The sequence below is a fragment of the Rhinatrema bivittatum genome, chromosome 10 (assembly GCF_901001135.1).
Source record: "Rhinatrema bivittatum chromosome 10, aRhiBiv1.1, whole genome shotgun sequence".
NCBI classification, from domain to species: Eukaryota; Metazoa; Chordata; class Amphibia; order Gymnophiona; family Rhinatrematidae; genus Rhinatrema; species Rhinatrema bivittatum.
In genome coordinates this window covers 52,088,886-52,109,363 of record NC_042624.1, presented here as the reverse complement: position 1 = coordinate 52,109,363, position 20,478 = coordinate 52,088,886, and the positions used below count along the sequence as shown (strand labels likewise).

General features: G+C 44.3%; 1 protein-coding gene across 3 annotated transcripts in view; it reads right to left on the bottom strand.

Annotated features, from left to right (window-relative positions):
* The window catches only part of NTNG1 (netrin G1), a 512,747-nt gene that overhangs the window by 468,637 nt on the left and 23,632 nt on the right, over positions 1-20,478 (bottom strand). For all 3 annotated transcript variants that reach the window (XM_029618449.1, XM_029618448.1, XM_029618447.1), the window contains exon 2: positions 19,526-20,267. In XM_029618449.1, coding sequence (XP_029474309.1) covers positions 19,526-19,771 — 246 coding nt within the window. In that variant the 5' untranslated portion in view covers positions 19,772-20,267. The remainder of the gene's footprint in view (positions 1-19,525; positions 20,268-20,478) is intronic.

The following is a 20,478-nucleotide window of genomic DNA, read 5'->3' as shown; positions in this document are numbered from 1 at the left end:
TGCCTCTCACTTCACTTAAACACATACGTAACAGGGAATCAAATTCTGCCCACTGTATGCAGTTTTGCCCTTCAGCTGAATGGCAGCAGTGGCCTCAGCTGGTCTGAATGCCCTCAGCTGTCAAGGGTCGCAAGCAGGCCCTGCCTTTGTTGTAAGTCGGTGCAGTGTAAACAGCTAGCGAGGGATGATGCTCCCCATTGAGAAAGCTCATTGAAATGACTAAAACCTCTGCACCCATGGAAAACAGCAGGCAGAAGGAGAGAGGATTCCAAGCTCTGGAATTCTGCAGGGTTTCCATCTCCTCACAGAGTGGTAGCAGTGGGCCAGGAGAAGAAGAAACGTCCCTGCTCAGCCAAGAGGTTGGCCAGGCTTTACTGGAAAGAAAGTGAAAGATGTGCAGGAGAGGAGGAAGCCTGACATCCCAAGCTGCGCTGGGATTCCTGAGGAACCCAAGGAAGAGGGGACTGTTTTCGGAGACAGAGTGGAGAGAGAGGACTGGACAATCAGAACCTATCTGCCAAAAGAAGATCCAAACGAATTCAGTAAGGAGCTCCCTGTCTTGTGTCTGACTAATGATAGAGAGGACAGAGAAGAGGTCTACTACCCAAAGAGATATTGGGAGGGCCCATGGAGGAATGCTTCATCTTCAAGAGATTACTATTTTAGTGGTCTTTGTGGAGGCATCGGGAAAGACTGAGTTTATCTTTTTGGGTGAACTTTTTTTGGACTTGCTTTTCCATGCCATCAGTAAAAGTAAGGACTTTATTTTTTGAACGCTTTTGAGACCATGTGTGTTTGTTGTGACATATTAAAACATAAGAATTGCCATGCTGCATCAAACCAAGGTGAGTCCAGCATCTTGTCTCCAACAGCGGCCAATCCAGGCCACAAGTACCCGAAAAATCCTATAAAGTAGTCTAATTCCTCTTACTCACTCCCAGGGATAGCAATAGCTGCCTAATAATGTGTTATGGACTTTTCCTCCAGGAACTTGCCAAAACCTAGTTGCCTTGATCATATCCTCTGGCAACAAATTCCACAGCTTGCTAGTGCACTGAATGGAAAAGTTCTTTCTACATTTGGTTGTTAGTTTCAAGGAGTGTCCTCTTGTTTTAGTATTATTTGAAAGGGTATATAACTGTCCTTTTATTTACCCATTCCACCCCATTCATGATTTTATAAACCTCGATCATGTCTCCCTCAGTTGTCTCTTTTCCAAGCTGAAGAGCCCTGGCCTGTGAGCCTCTCATCATAGTAGAGATGTTCAATCCCCTTTATCATTTTTGTCACCCTCATCTGCATCTTTTCTAGTTATACTATATCTTTCTTGAGATGGGGTGATCAGAACTGCACAAAATATTAAGATGCAGTTGCACCATGGCTTGATAGAGAGGTAATATGATGTTTTCTGTTTTATTCTCCATTCCTTTTCAGATCATTTGCCATTTTGACTGCCACCATGCATTGAGCAGAGGATTTCAACTGATTGTTCACAAGGACTCCAAGGTCCTTTCTGGGTAGTGATTCCTAGATTTGTGTGCAGAAAGAGTCCCTTGTGTGAAGAAGAAAATCCTAAGGGCTTTGAAAAGACTCTCATTCACCACCCTCCCCTCCCCCCCTCGGTGCGGGAATTCTGGGAAGCCATGGATGACCCTCCTCATGTGCCCCCTTGCCCAAAATGTGATTGAAGGAGAGGCTATATGTATTATAATATAATAGAGTAACATAGTAGATAATAATAGAAAAAGATCAATTGGTCCATCCAGTCTGTCCATTTATTCTGGTCCATACTACAAGGATACATTCCAGTTGCCAGATGTAGAAGCTTGATTGCTTGAGGATTATCAATCTTTATCTATTTGTTTTCTTCCTCATTGCTTCTCTACCATCCTGGGTAGATGACCATAACAGATTCCATACTTAATTTAACATCACCACCACCACCAAGTCTCACCGCCAAGTTTTGTAATAGACCAGGGCTTCCCAAACCTGCATGACATAAATTTGCATATATTGAGTCTCCATAGTATGCAAATGTATATTATGCATAATTATTGTGGATATCCTGAAAACCTGACTGGTTCTGGGGTCCCCAGGACAAGTTTGGGAAGCCCTGCAGTAGACTAAACAGCAACCAAAACTAGTGAGCCACCAATACCCAGACACCACCAACCCAACGGCACCATCCACTTGGTTTCTGGAGAGCTGTAGCTTACTGGTACCAACCTGGTCAGCCTATGGCCTGCAGAATCACTACGTTATACTTTTTTTTATCTCCTTCCCCCTGCTGCTGTCGAGAAAGTGATGGATGCTTTGTTTGCAATACTGCAAACTCCCAACCTCTGATTCTACCACTGTATTAGAACATGTCAGCAGATAACGATCATAAGGTCCATCTAGCCTGCCCAAATTAATTCCTAGTGCAATGCACTAGATTTGAGTTGATCTCTGGCTTTTTCTTTTCTTCTTAGGGCTTGCCTCACGGGTACTTTGGTTCATTTATGACAGTAATAATTGTGGAAAATGCAGGGAATGCAGACTGAGCCAGTGCCAAACAAACCACATCCATTCGATAAGAGGGAAGCTAGCACTAATGCTGACTAAGTGTGTGTGGTTGGGGGGGTGAGGACACAGTACTGTATGTTTCATTACAATACAATGATAGCATCAGAGGCCTTTGGCTTGCAGTAATGGTTGAAAATGAATATTTTTTGTAAATGGTTATAGGTATATATGGGCTCTTATTGCCTTATGTATAAAATTATACAGAATACTGTTACCTTTACTGCACTTGTATAGCTACAAGTCAAATGGTGGTTGATTAGCTACAAGTCTGATTAGCTACAAGTCAAATGGTGGCTCCCTTATAAGTTTTGTTTTAAGGGGTCTGTTGAATTATCGTTCATATAGGGGAGGCAATTTTGAAAGCCGTTTCCCCAGGTAAACACCAGTTTCCCCAGGTAAATTGGTCTGTCTGATTACCTCTGTCCAGGTAAAATTCCACATGGGGGTGGAAGGGATGAGGTGTTTAGGTTACGGGAGTAAAGCTGCGCACATACATGGGATTTCTTTTTTTTAAAGCGGGCATTTTTTTTTTATCCTCCCTCGGCCATCTGCACAAATAGCAGGTGCAAAGCTGCTAGGCTTCAAAGAGAAACCACCTGGGTCATTTCTCTTTGACGATTAGCTGCAATGTACAGGTGAGAGCAGTAGCCACATGATTTGCCTCTGTGCCGATGATTTGCAAATTGCCCCCATTAATTTTTCTAGTGCATTACAATCCATCCTTCCAAGCTGCCAAAAGCAAAGCTTTTCAATTCATCAGTCTGATGTTCACATGTAGTGTGCTTGTGAGTGTCTCTATCCTCCTGGTAAAAATAGACATGGAGGTGCTTATAGGCAAAATTTGCAAATGGCTTACGTGAATAGCGACAATGTAAAATTGTGACTCATACCTTAAAAGGCACCCTACGGATATCCACCAGAAAAAGTACAGAATGTCATTATTTTAACAACCAAAAAAAGTCTTAAAAAATATTCCACCAGAGGGTTTTTTTTTTCATTATTCCTCTTGCTGTGTGATTCTATCCTGCACTTCACTGCACATACGAAGGAAAAGAAAACGGCAGGTTGGCACTCAGCAGTAAAATCCTGCAAACGCTGACCATTATCAAGGGAAAGGAAATGGTGTTATGCTAGGCGGTATGAGGAAAAACAAAATCTGGATGAGCTTTACAAAGACAGGGAACCAGAAGATGTCTGGGGCCGAAATCAAGGCAAAAAACGTAAGTACCTGCCCAACATCCTTATAATCTAGATCAGAGCTTTTCAAACCTGTCCCGGGGACAGCCAGCTTTACAGAATTTTCACAATAAAGACACATGAAATAAATTAGCATTATCAAATGTTTAGAAATAAATAAATTGTGCCTAATAGGTTAACAGCATAACCTAATGAAGAGCTTAGAACACAATACTGTCACATCTAGACTGGGTGCAAATGCTGACCATTAGCAAGGGAAAGGAATTGGTTTTATGCTCAAAGGGAAGAGGTTTACTTGTTAACATGTCTTCCTCACTGAGCAACAGATCTGGGTCATGTGTGCATTAGCCAAATGTACAATGCATCCCCACATGCACCAATACCTCTGTTTTGCCAGAAGTTCTATTCTTTATCCAATTCCGAAACATGAATGAGCCCCAAAACCAACCAAACCAGTAGGAGTTGAAATACGACTTCTTTTTTGCTTTGTGCCATTTTCACTCAGTCAACTAAGAAACTTGCAAATATGTTCTCTCACGCACCCTATGAGGCAACGGTGGATTGCAGCACTAGTGCATAGCCACACTCACACACACACACATAAAACAAAATGGCCAGTGAAAATTTCTTGCCACCGGCCAAATAGAACAGAGCAATTATTTAGCAGCCTCTTCACCAGGGCCTTTCATAAAAATTGACTTTCAAAACGGAACAGAATATAAAAGAAAATGGAGATAATAGAATAAAGATCCTTCAGTATCTACTAAACCACCATAACATCAGCCGATGTGCATTCATTTTAAATGAATGGCACATCCAAAACAAAACTGATCTGGCCCTATAATATTTGGGAAATGTTGGTTCATTAAAAAAAAAAAATGTTAAAGTGGCCTCTTCGGTCCTACCCCCCCTGTAGGTGTCCCCAGATGATGTTTTGCAGGGCTTCCAAAGCCCCCTTAAATCCCCAAGAAACTCACAGAGCCTACCCAACTGGGCTGAGCCGTGCCCAGCCAAGACCTCCCTGGGCCCTTCAGACTCCCCTCCCACCCACCAAAAACTGCACCATCCCAGCCCCCACTTATCCCTTCCATGGGGGTCCTTCAGGAAACAAAGGGGCCAAAGTGATTTCCATCCACTCCTGCCCTGCCGGTGTCCCTTAAAAATGACTCCAACCAATGATGGCACTGGCAGTCCTGAGACCAGGGGCCCTTTTGATGTCGCTTTGCTGTTGGTCTTAGGACTGATCAGTACCATTTTTTTTTCCAAATGATTGCAGCAGGGCAGGAGTGTGTGGGTATCGTTTCTTTCCCTTTCCTCGGACCTCTGGAGGTCTTGGCTGCACTTGGCTCAGCCTAGCTGGTTAGGCCTAGACCCCGCAGGTTTCCTGGGGATCAGAGGGGCCCAGGAAGGCTTTGACTGGGCTTGGCTTAGCCCGGCCCCTCTTGGGAGGTGGGACAGGGTCTGAGAACCATGTGGAGGCACCAGTTAATATTTTAATGTTTTCTTTGGTTGAACAAATGAACTGAACCAAAATAAACCGTAAATGAACAGAAAAACAAAAATAAAAAAAAACCCAAAATGGAAAAACAAACTGAAACGAAAATTGCTTTTTGGGGCACATCCCTATTAATATGGGTTAACTGGTTGATTTTAGAACAAGCGTTAAGTTCAGCATTAACAGCCAATGTACGAAAAAGAACAAAGTTTTCAGTACATCAAATGTTCAAAGCAGTGCCAGGTGACCTCATGCTACAGTGTACAGTGTGAAGGCAGCTTGTGCTGTTTTAAATTTTGATGCCAACGAGGTAGGAGGGAGCCCACACTACTTCCTGCCTTCCTCTTCTTGAAAACAATCAGGCCAATTCAGTATGGTGCGCTCAGGCCCAGCGCACTGTGAGCCCCCATTTGGACGCGCGTTTTCCACGCGCTATTATTACCCCTTATACAGTAAGGGGTAATAGCGCGTGGAAAACGGGCGGCCAACCTCTCCAAAACTAATAGTGCGCTCAACATGCAAATGCATGTTGTTGAGCCTATTAGTTAGTCAAGCTCGATACAGAAAGTAACTCCTGCCAAAGGCAGGAGTTAATTTCGGCCAGCACCAGGAAAGTGCGATATTAAGTCGGAGGCCCCCAAAAATAAAAAAAAATAAAAAAGCTGCCCGCGGCCCGCGGGTTGGAAAACGGATGCTCAATTCTGCTGGCGTCCGTTTTCCGAACCCGTGGCTGTCAGCGGGTTTGACAACCGACGCCGGTAAAATTAAGCGTCGGCTGTCAAACCTGCTGACAGCCACCGCTTCCGCCAATGAGGCGCTAGGGACGCGCTAATGTCCCTGGTGCCTGGCGCCTCCTTATTAGTGCGGGCCCTCATTTGAAAGCTGAATCGCGTGCCCAGGAGAGTGGCCTGGGCGTGTGTTGGGAGGGTGGGTGCTCGCCTCGGAGCGCCGGCACTCCCGCGCAGTTTACTGAATCGGCCTGAATGTAAGAAAAGATAGGCACTGGGGAGTGCTGGTTTGTGGAGGGAGTTCTGGGAAGGCTGCTCACTCAAGGGAAGGGTTCTGTTGGGATTTTCTCACTCAAGGGAAGGGTTCTGTTAAGGAAGGCAGGTGCATAAGGGAGGGTGTGTGAATTGGGGGGAGAGGCCACTTCTCTTTCATGTCAGGTGGTGTTAGGGCACTGGAGGCACCCATTAGCACTTGTATTAGCCTCATGAGACAAATACTAACATTGAACTACACCTAAATTACAGCATTAATGGCATGTTAATTCAAATTGCATTACTTTACACAACTTATGCTAACCCATTTTACTTATCCATTTAAATGTTTTTCAATTTAGGCCATGTTAACAGGAACAGACTAATGCGGGGGGGGGGGTGTTAATATGCCTTAATTGCCTGCATTAGTTAAGACCTGTGTTAGAGCCAGCACAGCTTAGTACAGAGACCCTTAACTGGATGATTGCAGAAGCACCTTGAGAAAGAAATACAGCCCAGGTAGGGAAGAGCTCATGGCAGCCTCCTGTGCTTACACTTCCATAGTTTTGGAATTCACCCCTTTTCTTTCGAAGTACTAAAGAAGGTGCTTGCTGGCACCAGGGGGAGGGGGAGTAATGAAAACTTGCCTCCCCCCTCCCCCCCGAGTTTAAGAACAAGCTCCTTTGAAACTCCTAAGAGCCTGAAATGAAGGCGGGCCACACCAAGTACGACTGTTTATTTTTTAAGGTTTTTGCGGCAGGTTTTCAAAAAATGTTACCTGGGGGATTTATTGTAATTCAATATCAAGGCATCATTTTATAAACAAGAGACGACACTTAATGCTTTACTATGGCTTAGCTCTTTTCAGTGCATGTTTAATTATTTTGATTTCAAAATCAATATTTTGAGCACAGGATCTCTCTGTTGAATCCGCTGGTCCAGACTACGCCAAAAGTTCAGCGCATACTGCAGTAGGATGAACTCAGAACAGTCTTCGGACAACATGTCTCCTCTGAAGGGCCTTCAGACCTCATGCAGTTTCTGAAACTATCAAGTGGAGCATGCTTTCAGCTAGTTGCCTGGGATCTGAAGGCGGCATGTGCCCCACTGTCTCATAAGTCATCAGAAGATTTATCTTAATAGATGTGTCACCCACACAGTCCCAACCATTCCAGGCGTTTTTATGATGTCATTCTAAGTGCTATAACAATACTAAAAAGGTTTTAAAGTTCTCCCTCCAGGAGAAGTCATTAAGATGTCAAAAGAAAAAGCTAACAGAGATGCACTGACATTAGGTCATTATAGTGTCAGAAGTGCAGAATAAAAGGATTGACAAAATGTAGGCAGCAGAATGAATGCAGGCCGATCTTCTTCCTGCATGGCAGCCCGTGTGAGATGGGCCTCTCACTTTCACTGCTCTCTAGCATTTTCCATCCCACTTTTCCCTTCCTCCTGGCGTGCAGATGATGGGGGACAGTCCTGTCATATAACAAGGCTAAAAATCGCTTGCAGCAAGCGCCTTCCTTTAGCTGCTGCTATGATCCCAACTTCAACGGGACTCCTCCTGCCTTTTGTGACTATCAGTTCTTTTCGACAAGGGACCCCCAAACCTCACCAGGTTCTTGTAAAAGAATAAATTGGGCTTTCTTTCCGTTACCTAGAACTTGTTACAGCATTTAAAGCATTTTCCCCCCACCCCCCATTGATCAGACACTGAATATATATATATTTTTTTAACTATGCTTTAATTCCACAGCGAAACACAAATACTCAGCTTTCTGAAGCCCATGTACTCACCTGTGGTGTTTAATCACAGTTTAGTGGTCATTCTCTGCAGAATTTTGCTACCAATGCTAATGAGTTCAGAACTATTAGCATCTGTAGCAAAATTGCACAAGACCTTTATCGCGTAGTGCAGTGGCCAAAACCGTGTGCTCCCGGCCATGGCAGCACGCAAACCTGGTCCGTGTCAGAGGAGCTCCTGCGGTCAGCCAATGCCATTTTGGAATCAGGTAAGTCTGGGACAGGAGTGAGTGGGAATTATTTCTACCACTCAAAGACCCCTGCAGTTCTCAGGGAAGCTTTTTCAGGCTCAGGAGACAAGGGGGTGATCCCGATTTGGGGGTTTTCAATGATTTTGGGGGATCAAGAGTGCTGGGCTTGACATGGGCCTCTAACAGGCATTTTTGGCTCACAAAGGGCACAAGGATGCAAGTGGGGGGACTCCAGGGCCATTAAAAACATTTTGAAGGGGTGGAGGGACTTTGCAAAGACCGCGAAGCTCCTTTAAATCCCTGTGGCAGTTCGCATGATCTGCCGCTTCCTGGGCCCGACCAGGCACTGAATTGGTTCAGTGTGCTTACAAACTATGCATAGAGCTACTGGGATAAAACATATTTTCATTTCAAACTGTGACTTGTACCTTATTCAGAAAACAAATGAGACCCCTTCTTTTAATTATTTCAGTAAACATAATATAACCATGCTCCTAACAGCTCCACAGAGGTAAGTTATTTTTTGGTGAAAAACAATCTCACAAAGATTTTTCACACCCCCATTTTCACAAAACAGCACCTTAATGAGATGCTTTTCATGAACCATTTGAATAAACACTCGCTCATACTGGACTAAGCGCAAAAATGTACTACTGCAAAGCACATTTCTGTGAAAGATTTTGGCAAAAGGTGTTTTTGTGAAACATTTCCTACAAAATGCCCACATTTTTGTGCATTTATGGGCATTTTGCTGAAACATTTTGCAGTTTAATACATCGGCCGACCTAGAAACAGAAAAAATGTTAAAGGAACAGGCAAGAAAAGAGCAATTTGTGGAATTTCTTTTCTATATTCACAAATTTTCCCACCACCCCCCTTTTTGGAGAGCAGCCAATTTTGTGAACATCCCCATTTTTTGCCTTTTGCTACTTTTTTCCATTAAAGTGCAGGGGGATAATAAAGTTGCAAGTTTGACAGAACATTAAGCAAACTTTGTCTCTGTTTTGCGCCTCATTCGTATTAAGCCTTTTGATAAAATTCTGGTGCCAGACTGCAGTGCTTCCATCAATAGCATCTCTGTGTGGAGCCACTGAGGACCCTCTAAGCAAGAAGAAATCCATGTTCGGTACTACAAGAAATGGCTTTTAAGAATTAATTTGAACTTTTACCGGCATATTCTTTGCTAACCTTGGCTATCTATATTTTTCTGCCAAAGCCAAAAAAGAAAACTTCTTCTTAGTATTTTTCCCCATAGGGCAGACTGTCGTGACTAGGTAGGTTTACATCAGAAAGATTTATTTGTTTCTTTTTATTTGTTTCTTTTATATACCGACATTCGATCGAAATATCACATCGGTGTACAGATTCAGGGAAATGGTGTGCATACTTGTGAAAATGTCACACATATGTGCTGCTTTCCTCCCCGACCCTAAACACGTCCCTGGGAAAGCCTCCTCATAGTCTGGAGGCATGCTCTTTATGCTATGGAAGACCTTGGACACTTTCAATGAATGAAGTGCAGCCATTTTTCAGCCAAGCCATTGCACCTTGGGTAAATATCTATCTACCCCATAAATAAATTGTCCACAAAAGGACTAGCACACTACATCAGTCACCTTGCCTTCTTTTATGGCTCTGAATTCATGGAGGAAACATTTTTGAAAATAGTAATTTACCTAGGCAAATATTCTGTATAAATCTTGAGGTGGGATGTGCTTTGTTAGCACAAAGCTCACTCTTTCTTCTTCCTATCGATCAGCCCCCAATAGGCCGGTCCACCAACTCCAGTGCCAATTCTGTATCTCCTCCAACTGACTACAGACTTCTCTACAGTGGTTCTTAGTCAAGCAGGCAGGCAGGCACATATGCTGCTCTTCCTACAGGATGGTGGACTGAGCAGACATTCCCTCATTAAGTTCTGTTATATCTATTTTTCCTCCATTTTGTAATACTTCTTCACACATCATTCAAAAGTGGACTGTTACAGCAACAGAAAACTCCCTCCAAAGAAGGGACCAGCAGGTATCACTATAGGACAGGTGCCTGATGCTTTTTTTCTTCTCAAGGCCAACTGGTGTTGAACTCTGAGCCTTGGACTCTGCCAACATGAGACACTAAAATTCTAGTTAAGAAGGAAACCATGATCACCTGCATGAAGTATGCGCTACAAGTTAGAACTGGTAGGTTTGGGCCAGCCTGGTGGTCCTGTTTTGGTTACCAGATCCCTGGATCAACTGGGCCTGGCATACTACAAAAACAGTGCCCACAGCCCTGGGGGGAGGGGGAGGGGAAGGTCTGATCATCAGTAAGGGTGACACTAGGTGGTCAGATTTAGAACCCACAATACAGGGTTCTGGAAAGGCCTTGATACATTGCTCCTGGTCTCAGAACTGTTGTCCTGTGTATGTGTATGTGTGTGTGTGTGGGGGGGGGTGGGGGGGGATATGTGTGTGTGGGGGGGGGGTGGGGGGGAATTTACTAAAAATAGGGAAGAAACAATCCCTGGGTAGTTGTGAATGAAGGGTCATGACACCAGAATCCAAGTCCTGGTTCCAACTGAGCTGGAAGTAAGAGAAAAGGGGGAACTACCAACCAAAAATCCACCCCAGCTGTGAACTGGCTATGACAGAACTTTCTCAAAAGACAGTAGTGTCACTTCGGCACTGAATTGGTTCGGTGTGCTTACAAACTATGCATAAAGCTACTGGGATAAAATATATTTTCATTTCAAACTGTGACTTATACCTTATTCAGAAAACAAATGATACCCCTTCTTTTAATTATTTCAGTAAACATAATATAACCATGCTCCTAACAGCACCACAGAGTACTTTATTTTTTCTTATGTTTTTCTCGTAATATGAGCCTTCTTGTAATTAAAGGCATGCTGCATTAATGATGCCGAAAGTCTCCAAGGGATACCGTTAATGTCCAACTCATAATATTATGCCAGAATTACATGCACAGAAGACTTTTTAATAATCTTTGTTTCCTAATTTAGTTTTGATTGGCTATGAAATCCATAGCAGCACTCAAGGGCTCACATTTCCACTGTCATCAGCACTTCTACTCCATAAATTGTAGAAAGGCACTTGCCTTCTTCCGTCTGTAGGCTTCCTTTCCAAGCTTCTGTTTAACCTATCTAGAAAATTAGCTGAAAGCTGGAGATAATTGCAGATAATTTTACCATTGTTAAGTGACCGGGGTGTTCCATTAGGATGTGACAGACAAGTTTGTCTAAACCTGAAAAGCACATTATGGCTTTGTACTGCCATTTCAGCTTCCTAAAAGACATGCATGCCAAGGTTTATACTGCATAATAAGGACATTTGGCCACCGCTGCACAAAGCAGCCACACATGAATCAGTGCCCAGCGTGCCCACCGTTGCAATGCTGAAGGACAACACACCGGAACAGATGCAGCATTTAGTAATGGTTACCTTTCTTCAGTCCACGTGTGCTGTGATATGGTACCAAGAACAAATATACACAATGGACTCTGCTTTAATGCACTGCCGACAATAACTCCTGTCTCACTCAGGTGGAGGACACTGCTGCCCAGTGACAAAAAGCAGTTAGTGTCCCAGTGCAATGCTAATGCATCTTGGGTCCTCCAAGGACACATTGTCTTACTCCTTTCTGTCAGCTGTAGCCTTGCCTTAAGCCCAGCTTGAACTTTTCAAACAGATGTGTCTACAGCCAACCTACTGGATTGCAGTTCTTTTCCACTACCACCTTTTTTCTAGTGACACTGCACAGATGTTGCCTTGATTAATAGGTACAGTGTCCCTTCTGTCTAAGTCAAATGCAAGACCGTGAAACAAGCAAATTGTCTAACCAGCCATGTCTGCACTTTGTCAGAATTAAATTGTTTACAGCATATGCCTCCAACAAAACTACTGATCATAAAACAAAATTAAAAAGACATTCCCTATGTTCAGGATTTGTGCTTGCAAACAGTACATTGTACTGTACAACACCCTTCCGAAGTCTTGGCTAAAATCACCAGCAATTTTTCCTGATTTATCTTTACACAGTGCAAAATACTCCATGGAAAACATGACGACACCCATAAGCACCAATAGTAATTATTAGCAATCTTATACAATGGCAACACATTTTCATGCTGAATAAAGTGACACATCAACATATCCTTGTATTATGAACCAAAGAGAATGTGTAGAGCAAAAAAAGTGCCACATGATCCTGGGAGTTAAAAAAAAAAAAAATGCTCATTCCTTCTACTCACTTTACCAAGCCATTTTTGCAAGTCTTGAAAGGCAGTGAGGAAAATGAAAACAATGACCTTTGCCAAATCAGTACGGCAACCAGCACCAGAATCCAATGCACTGAATGCTCTGTCTGGAGCTGTGTGATGGGCGGCTAGGAGCAGGCCGCTTGTTGTATACTAATATGACACCCACCCATGTTCCACTCACCATCTTATATCATTTTGTACTTAAAATAAGTGTAAAAAAATAAAAACCCAAAGGCATTTTATAAATCACAATCAAACTCAGGTGCGAGAGGGTGCATGTTCAAACATGCCTGTTGGTAATGAAACTAGAGACTCTCCAGGTCAAGGAAAAAATCACACCTCAAGTCTCAGCCATCTGTGGGTGCGTTTTATCATACTGTGTCCATGCCGGCATGTCTAGTAGTGTGAATAAAAACAAACAGTGATGGGGAATGTGGATTCGGGGGTGGCACTAAAACATGTCCAAAATTCAATAACTGGCTAAGGGAATGGAATATTGACGTGGGAAACTGAAGACCCACATGCACATTTCAGATATTCACTGGGACTTTGCACAAATCACGTTAACTACAGATTTAGACTGCAAGTTCTCTGGAGCAGTACAGTACTGAATGCACCATCACTGCTATATAAACATTACCATGACAAGCTGTTCACAATGATAATTAAGGGTGTTGATGGAACGGCCCCATGCCTGTTCCTCCTGTTGGTCAACATCAGCAACGTCTGATGGAGGTGCACTCACGCACTCGAGGGGAGGAAGCCGCAGCCGTCATGGTAATGGTGACATCTGTTGGTCGTGTTATAAGGGCACTGAACGAAGCTTTAGGAAAGGGCTGTGCCCTTTTTTCTCGTAGGATGATGCTGGGATATCAGGGTCTGTGGGTGTTGGGGATGGGACTGGAGACAACAGGACTGAGGGGCTCTCGTTCTCTGGATTGTGATTAGCACCAGAGAGGAGAAAAATGCACCTTATCGCACCTTATTTATTTTAGAACCTTTTTTTATTTGCTTCAAAGATTAGCTCATTGTATCCCTTGATATGAGGCTCCCAGGCATTACAGAACAAAAATTGTTTTATTACACATTCATCCTATTGGGTGCAATTTTGATAGCCCGGGTTATCTGCGGGGTACATGTCTACTTTGAACCCCCCCATACATTGCAGTTAGTATTCAAAGGAAAACAAGCAGCCGCGTGCCTGTGCTATTTGTGCAAGCCCTGGGGGATGACAGGATGAGGGATCAGGGGTTTTTGAAAATGCCCCCAACCTTAACACGCCCAAAGCAACGCACCTTTTTAGGGTCCGATTTACTAGCTTTTCCTCCCCACCCCACAGACACAGAATGGGGGAAAGAGCTTAGGAAATCAGGCCCTACGTGTGACTAAAAGATTGTGCATCACCTCAGTTTTAGCCTCTCCGGGGCATTTCAGACAGACCAGAATTCCCTGGGTAAATCAGCATTTACCCAAATAAACGGGACTGAAAATTGCCCTCAATCTACCTAGAAACCTTACCATGAGTTAGAGCACTAACCGGTACACACCCAGAAGGCGACTTGGAGACATAGCTTAAGTATTTCTTTCTCTTTCTGCGCTCCTCACGGATCTGTATTCATTTTCAGATCAGAAACATTCAGAACCTTTGGATTAAAGAGCTGTCAATTTTTTATCTATTTATTTATTCGATTTAATTGCACACTGCTATGCAAATGTCACATTTGTTATGCAAGTGGGAGAAGTTTGGGCGGAGTTAATGGTAAGGAGTGGCTCCTAACGTCAAATGTGATAGAGTAACACGGGTTTTAACGCCGGAAATAACGACACCGTTTTTCTGTGCCTTGTGCCCGCGTTAGCTGTGCGTTACTGACCAAAAAGGTTTGATGCACTCTCTACCTAGCTTCAATCAAGCTAGGTAGAGAGAATATTGTACAAATCAACTCCTCTTTTACCTTTCATTGCTCCAAATGACAGAAACTCTTCAGTGATGCCAACTTTGCTGTTCGTACCTCTGACTGTTTATGTAAAACTGCCTCCCACAAACCTACCCCCACCCCCCAAACCTCACCCTGAGTTAAAAGTGCCCCCTCTTACAGTGGTTATAAAAATAGTAAACTTTCAGATTGGTCTTTCTCTCTCTCTCAAAAATAATGTGGGAGGAGGAAATTAGCTGAAGCACACCCCCTTTTTATTTCGTGGGTGCTATATTTAGCATTTTGATAAATCTAGGCCTAAGTTTATACCCAAGACAATGGAGGCTGAAATGACCTGCCCCAAGAAGCAGTAGTGGGATTTGAACTCTGGTTTGCAGCCCACTCACTGCTCTAATGTTCCTCTGACCCATGCACCCCACTACCAAAAAGTACAAAAAACAAAGCACTGAATTGTTTCCACTCTTTCCCATTAAAGCATACTGAGAGTGGTCTCAGTCGGAAACTTTCTTTGTCGGTCTAACCTCCAGTGACAGCGGGAGGAGTCATAGGCCAGATATAGAGAGAGAGAGGGAGAAGAGTCTTGCATGGTTAAAATGCATGAAAGCATGCAAAGAATAAACTTGGAACAATAACGGCCCAATTTTAAATGGCTGGTGAGCATATAAAACGGGGGTTATGTGCGTGGCTGGGCGTTGTGTGCACCGCGCACATTTTAAAAGGGACCCAGCTGTGCACGTAACCCTCGTTACACGCACAATAGCCGGGCTGAAGAAAAGGGATGGTCCGGGGGGCAGAGAGGGTGGTCCAGGGGGTGGGGAGGTGCTGGAGGCGCCGGTATGGTGGCCATTTGCTGCTATGCCGAGGAAGCGCGTGCCGGCCGACTGCCAGCGTGCGCAAGTTGCTTCTGCTCCGGAGGAGCAGCAACTTAAAAAACAAATCCCCCCCCCCCCCCCGAAGGTACGTAACATTTAGGGGGTGGGAAGGAAGATTAGGGTAGGTGGTAGGGAAGTTCCCTGCCAGAGCGGACTGGAAAGAAACTGGGGAAGGCCGCGATGCATCACCGCACGAAACCTGCAAAATTCTACCCCCCACCCCCTTATGTGCACCGCCCCGGATTTTGTAACATGCGAGCGCTGGCACGCACATGTTATAAAATTGTGCGTTCATGTGCGCGTGCCGGGAAGCATGCACACATGGACGTGCTCGAGTATATTTTTAAAATCAACCCCTAAATATTTAAAATGTTATTTAGTTACTAGCAAATTCAATAGAAGCTGCGCTTATTTCCATTTAGGACAGAGATGCCTTGCTAGCATACATTTCTTATAGTTTACTACCACCAAAGTGGACCTTTGTATGCCAGTTCCTTGCGACAGGATTTACAGTGGCTGTGCAAGGTTTCTCTCTCTCTCTTAAACAGAAGGTGGCTTAGCAAATAAAGGCAGCAAATGAATGTCTAACTTACAGCTGGAGGGTTGATTTTTTTTTTTTACTGTGTTCCAAACATTTGAAAATTTCAATTAATTTGAAAGTGACCATCTGTTTAACATAGTAGCTATTCAGACAATGGTTCTGAACAGCAGTGACAGGCATTTTAATAAAGTCTGAGGTTTACTGAGGAGTTCATGGCCCACCCTTAAATCCATGGGCTTAAGATATTCAAAGTTCTCTTACGGTTCCTAAGTCTCTGTTTCTTGGAGTTCCAAGATTCTCTGTTTGGTGGGAGTAAGACTTCTCTCCATGGTCTTGAGCGTTATCAAGACAATCTTTAGGGACCTCCTGGGATGCAGGGTCACATTGTGGTCCCCGCAGCCACTTTTCCCCCCCAACTCTGTCCTTCTCTGCTCTACTCAATGCACTGTAGGCCCCGGGATGCCGGGGTACGGGGAGAAGGATTTAACCTCTAAGGCTCATGGGGGTGGGGACCATACACAGCCTCTCGATCTCTCTGCTGTCTGTCTCTCTCCCCGCTGTACTCACAATTAGGATGTCCTTACTTTGAAGGCACCTCTAGTGCTCATGAAAGACACTGGACACTCTGTTGGAGTGTTCCGAAATCAAATGTACTGCAACCAAAAATACTGTAAGTCCCAATTAGCAAGAAAAATTCTCCAATTGATCTTCTCACCAAAATGAAAGAGTCTGAAAGCTGACTGCATGTCCCTTAGTGCTCTAATGTAGCCTCCTATTGGGGACTGGGATCTTTCTCTTAGCTCTGGACCTCTGGTGTTAGCTGTCCCAAAAAAGTCTAAAAATCTAATGACTCTTCTCCCTTTTTTGTGGACAGGCACCGGTGGCAAACATTCCCTCACAAAACAAACAAGAACAAAACTTCCCAAAGCTTAGAAACTGCTTCCCTTTACTTTTCTGTCAGGTTACTGCTTAGCATGGGAGGAAGGAGTCACAGCATCTTATCCTGACCTCCCATAGGCAAGGATGGGCAGGATCAGGACCTAAAAAGGGAAAAAAACTGTTCTCAAAACAAACAGCTATCCAACAATAACTCCTCTTCTACTCTCACTAAATACCCCCCCCCCCCCCCCTTTCAAGACTTAGGGGGTAATGGCCAGGGAAAAGTCCCTTCTCCCTGGATCAAGCTATAGGGGGCCTGAACTGAGGACTGCTTTCCAAAACACCAACTCAAAATGGCACCTCACTCCTTGTGCACGGCCTGCTTTTATACAGACTGCCAGCCAATCCAGGCATCCTGACAGGGGTGGTCTCCAAATGACCCAATCCTAATTCAGCGCTTACACTAGAGCAGTTTAGTTAGTGAGGGACCAAGAGTTTTCCCTTACACATACAACAGTAATAGTAATCACGCTGGAAGCTGATTGAGGTTTCCAGCTTAACTTTTATGAACAATTGATGGTGGAATAGCGAAAATGACTATTTATAACTCCTTATTCAATCCAATCCATTTACAAGTTTAGATCCTCAGTAAATCTGTGACTTTGAATGCATCCTTTAGTCCTTTCCTGATCCTTGCCAATTTGTAAAGTCTAGAACCTTCCTCCAAACTGATAGGATTCATATTTTTTCTAATCCAATTCCGATGATCCACTTTAAAGTCCCATAAAATGAACAGAATATACTCTTACTTCCCAGTCCAATCTCTTCTCTTTACTATCCAGGTGATAGCACAGTGGTCAACATCGGATTAGGTGCCGCTGGTCTTTTCTATCCAATTTCTCCTCCTCCCAAGAATGAATGAGGATCCATTCCTTCAGTGCCCTTCAAAGGTCGATGTGCATCTCAGGGCAAGAGGCTCCTACTCTTTTAGATGGCAGCACTGACTCCCTGGGCCCTTGGGAACTCAGGCACAGGATAAAAATAAACCCGTTTCCAAAAGGTAACTCAAAAATGGAGCGAGAAAGGTGGATAGCACTTCTTCCTCCAAACAAAAGGATTAAAAAGCTGGAAGTTTTAAAATGGAAGAATGGCATCTATTCTTCTAATCCATGGCCCCATCTTCCCTTCCAAGAAACCCCAAAGGTCCTCTTCCCAAAACAAACACAAGCACAAAGCAAGCATGTGATAGCTGCTGCCTCTGGAAAGGGCAACTCAAAGTCCACACCTACAAAATGGCGGCTTGGGTTTCCATAGGCAAGGACTCTACCATTGAATTCTCCCACACGAGGGAGCTGGAACCCAACCAAACGTAACTTTCCTTCAGCCATTTCATTAATTGGTATGATCCTTTAAGTAGAGATTCAGTAGTGCTCGCTACACTGGTCATTCTCAAAAGGCTTTATTCCTGGGGGGGGGGGTGCGGGGGCTTTGTTCCTTGTCTAAAAGGAGTTACTGGCTTTGGGGTTCCTGACAACTGCCTGAAATACTTTGTAAAGAGCTGTATATAAATTTTGGCAAGTGCTTCCCAATTGCCTTTTTTTTTGCCTCCAGTTACAAATGTTTGAGGACGACACAGTATGCATCCTGTCACTATGTATGTGTATTATATAATACTAGCCGTTAAGCCCGTAACAACGGGCTACATTGACGGGTTTTTTTGGGTCCATTTCCTTACCACTCATTCTCCCCCTCCCACCTCCCCCTCATTCTCCCTCACCCTCTAGTCTCCCTCCCCCTCCCTTCACTCTCCTCCCTCCCCCTCCCCCTCCTCCCTCCCCTCACTCTCTCCTCCCTCCCCCCTCCCCTCAGTCACTCCCCCTCTCTCAATCCCCTCCCCTCCCCTCCCAGCTCATTCACAACCCCTTTGGATGGCGCAGACGGAAGATCTCCGGGGGAGGTCCCTCCCTCCCTCGCGCGCGCCGCCGCCACTACTACTGCTACTGCTCCTCGCCGCTGCTACTGCTACTGCTCCTCGCCATTTTTGTTACAGGCAAGCTCTGACCGACATGCTGACCGCGCATGCGCGGTAGAGTTGCTCTCTACTGCGCATTTGCGGCACGTCGGTCAAGCTTCATTTATCTAGTAGATATTACAAACACACACACTAGCTGATAGTGAAAGAAATTCCCCAGAGTCCCCTATGCTCATCCCCCTTCCCTAGGTTGCCCCATCACACTCTAAACCCCCAGCCCAAGCCCAGAATGCTCGCTCTCTCCCCCAGCCCAGCCCTAGCACACTTCAGAACCCTTCCCCAACCTGATCCCAGCACTCAGCCCGATCCAAGCAATCTCTCCCCCCACTCTCCAGCCTCCAGCCAGCCCCCCAGCTCTTTGATTTCCTGTGGCCCCATGTCCGCTATGCATGTAAGCTCCTCAGACGCATATGCGGTGCACATGCATGCTAGTGCATACATGTATAACTCACTAGCCCTTGCATCCACAGGACTTGGAATTTATGCACATACACTCTGAGCTTTGTGCCTAGCTCGATGAATGGGTGCGTAAATTGCAAGCTAGGCAAGCATGCTCCTCAGCAGTTGGGGCCTCCTGCCAGTGCCCACTTTTAGTTAAGCATAATATATATATATAGCGATGATATATAAATATATACACTCGTGAATATGCACAGTGAGAAGAGTACAGTAACTAAGAGATAAAATGGCTAAGATTTAAAATGCCAAACACCTATCTGAAGAGGTAAAATACCAGCATATGAGAAACAGCATGAAGGACTGAAATCATTTTTCTTACCATGGCACAGAATATCTCAGGAGGTTCTCCACAGGTGCTGTCAGGGGGATCCAGTCTCACTTTCAGGTATTTGGTCATGTCTGTGGATTCCGGCTGACAGGCCATGTATTCCCAAACTATCCCTTCATCTGATTTCATCAGAGTCTTACACACATCATAATGTCCATACTCGGAAGCATAGTGCTGCATTGCTGAAGACACGCTAACCCAAAGGGCATGAAGTGACAGCAAGCCTGATAAATGCATCTCTAAATCCTTTGAAGTCTTCTTAATGACAGTAACAATTGTTGCTTAACTGCAGTTCTACGTTTGTATAGTAATAGGTGTGTGTATACGCTCTGTAAATTTATTAAAAAAAAAATAAAAATTGCAGGTTACACTATCAAACAGTAAATGTTAGTATATAGTGCCTTTTCTAGGAAGCACAGAGCTTTGGTGGAAGCTGACCATATTGAAACCACAGTATTTCAAAGCCACTTGCAGCTTGTTCTTTGCAGCGACTTTCAGAAGTCTTTCTAAAAAAAAAAAAAAAAAAAAAAGACGTCCAGGAGCAGATAATAATTTAGCAGCGTGGTGGGCCTTCAGTTGCACTGCCGATAACCCTGAGTGATCCTCTCTTTTCACAGCTCACTAGGGATATCCAAAACTTGCTGATAAATCAGTATCGGAAGCAAAAAAGATGAGCTTCTATCATCTGGTGTCTTCTTCCCATCAATCATCCTTTTCTTCTGGCACCAGCACCCTTTTAGAAGCAATAAGAATAAGAGTTATTGTCCAAGAATCAATACTTTCCACAAAAGTATGACACGCTGGATATTTTAGGTGGCTTGACACAACATGGAGGAGATTGGTACAATGTGGGTAACCTTTGCTGGGGTGCTAGAACAGGCCACCCCATTCAATTTCGTCCCACAGGTCGGGATCTGGATAACAAAGACTAACTCTTGTACATC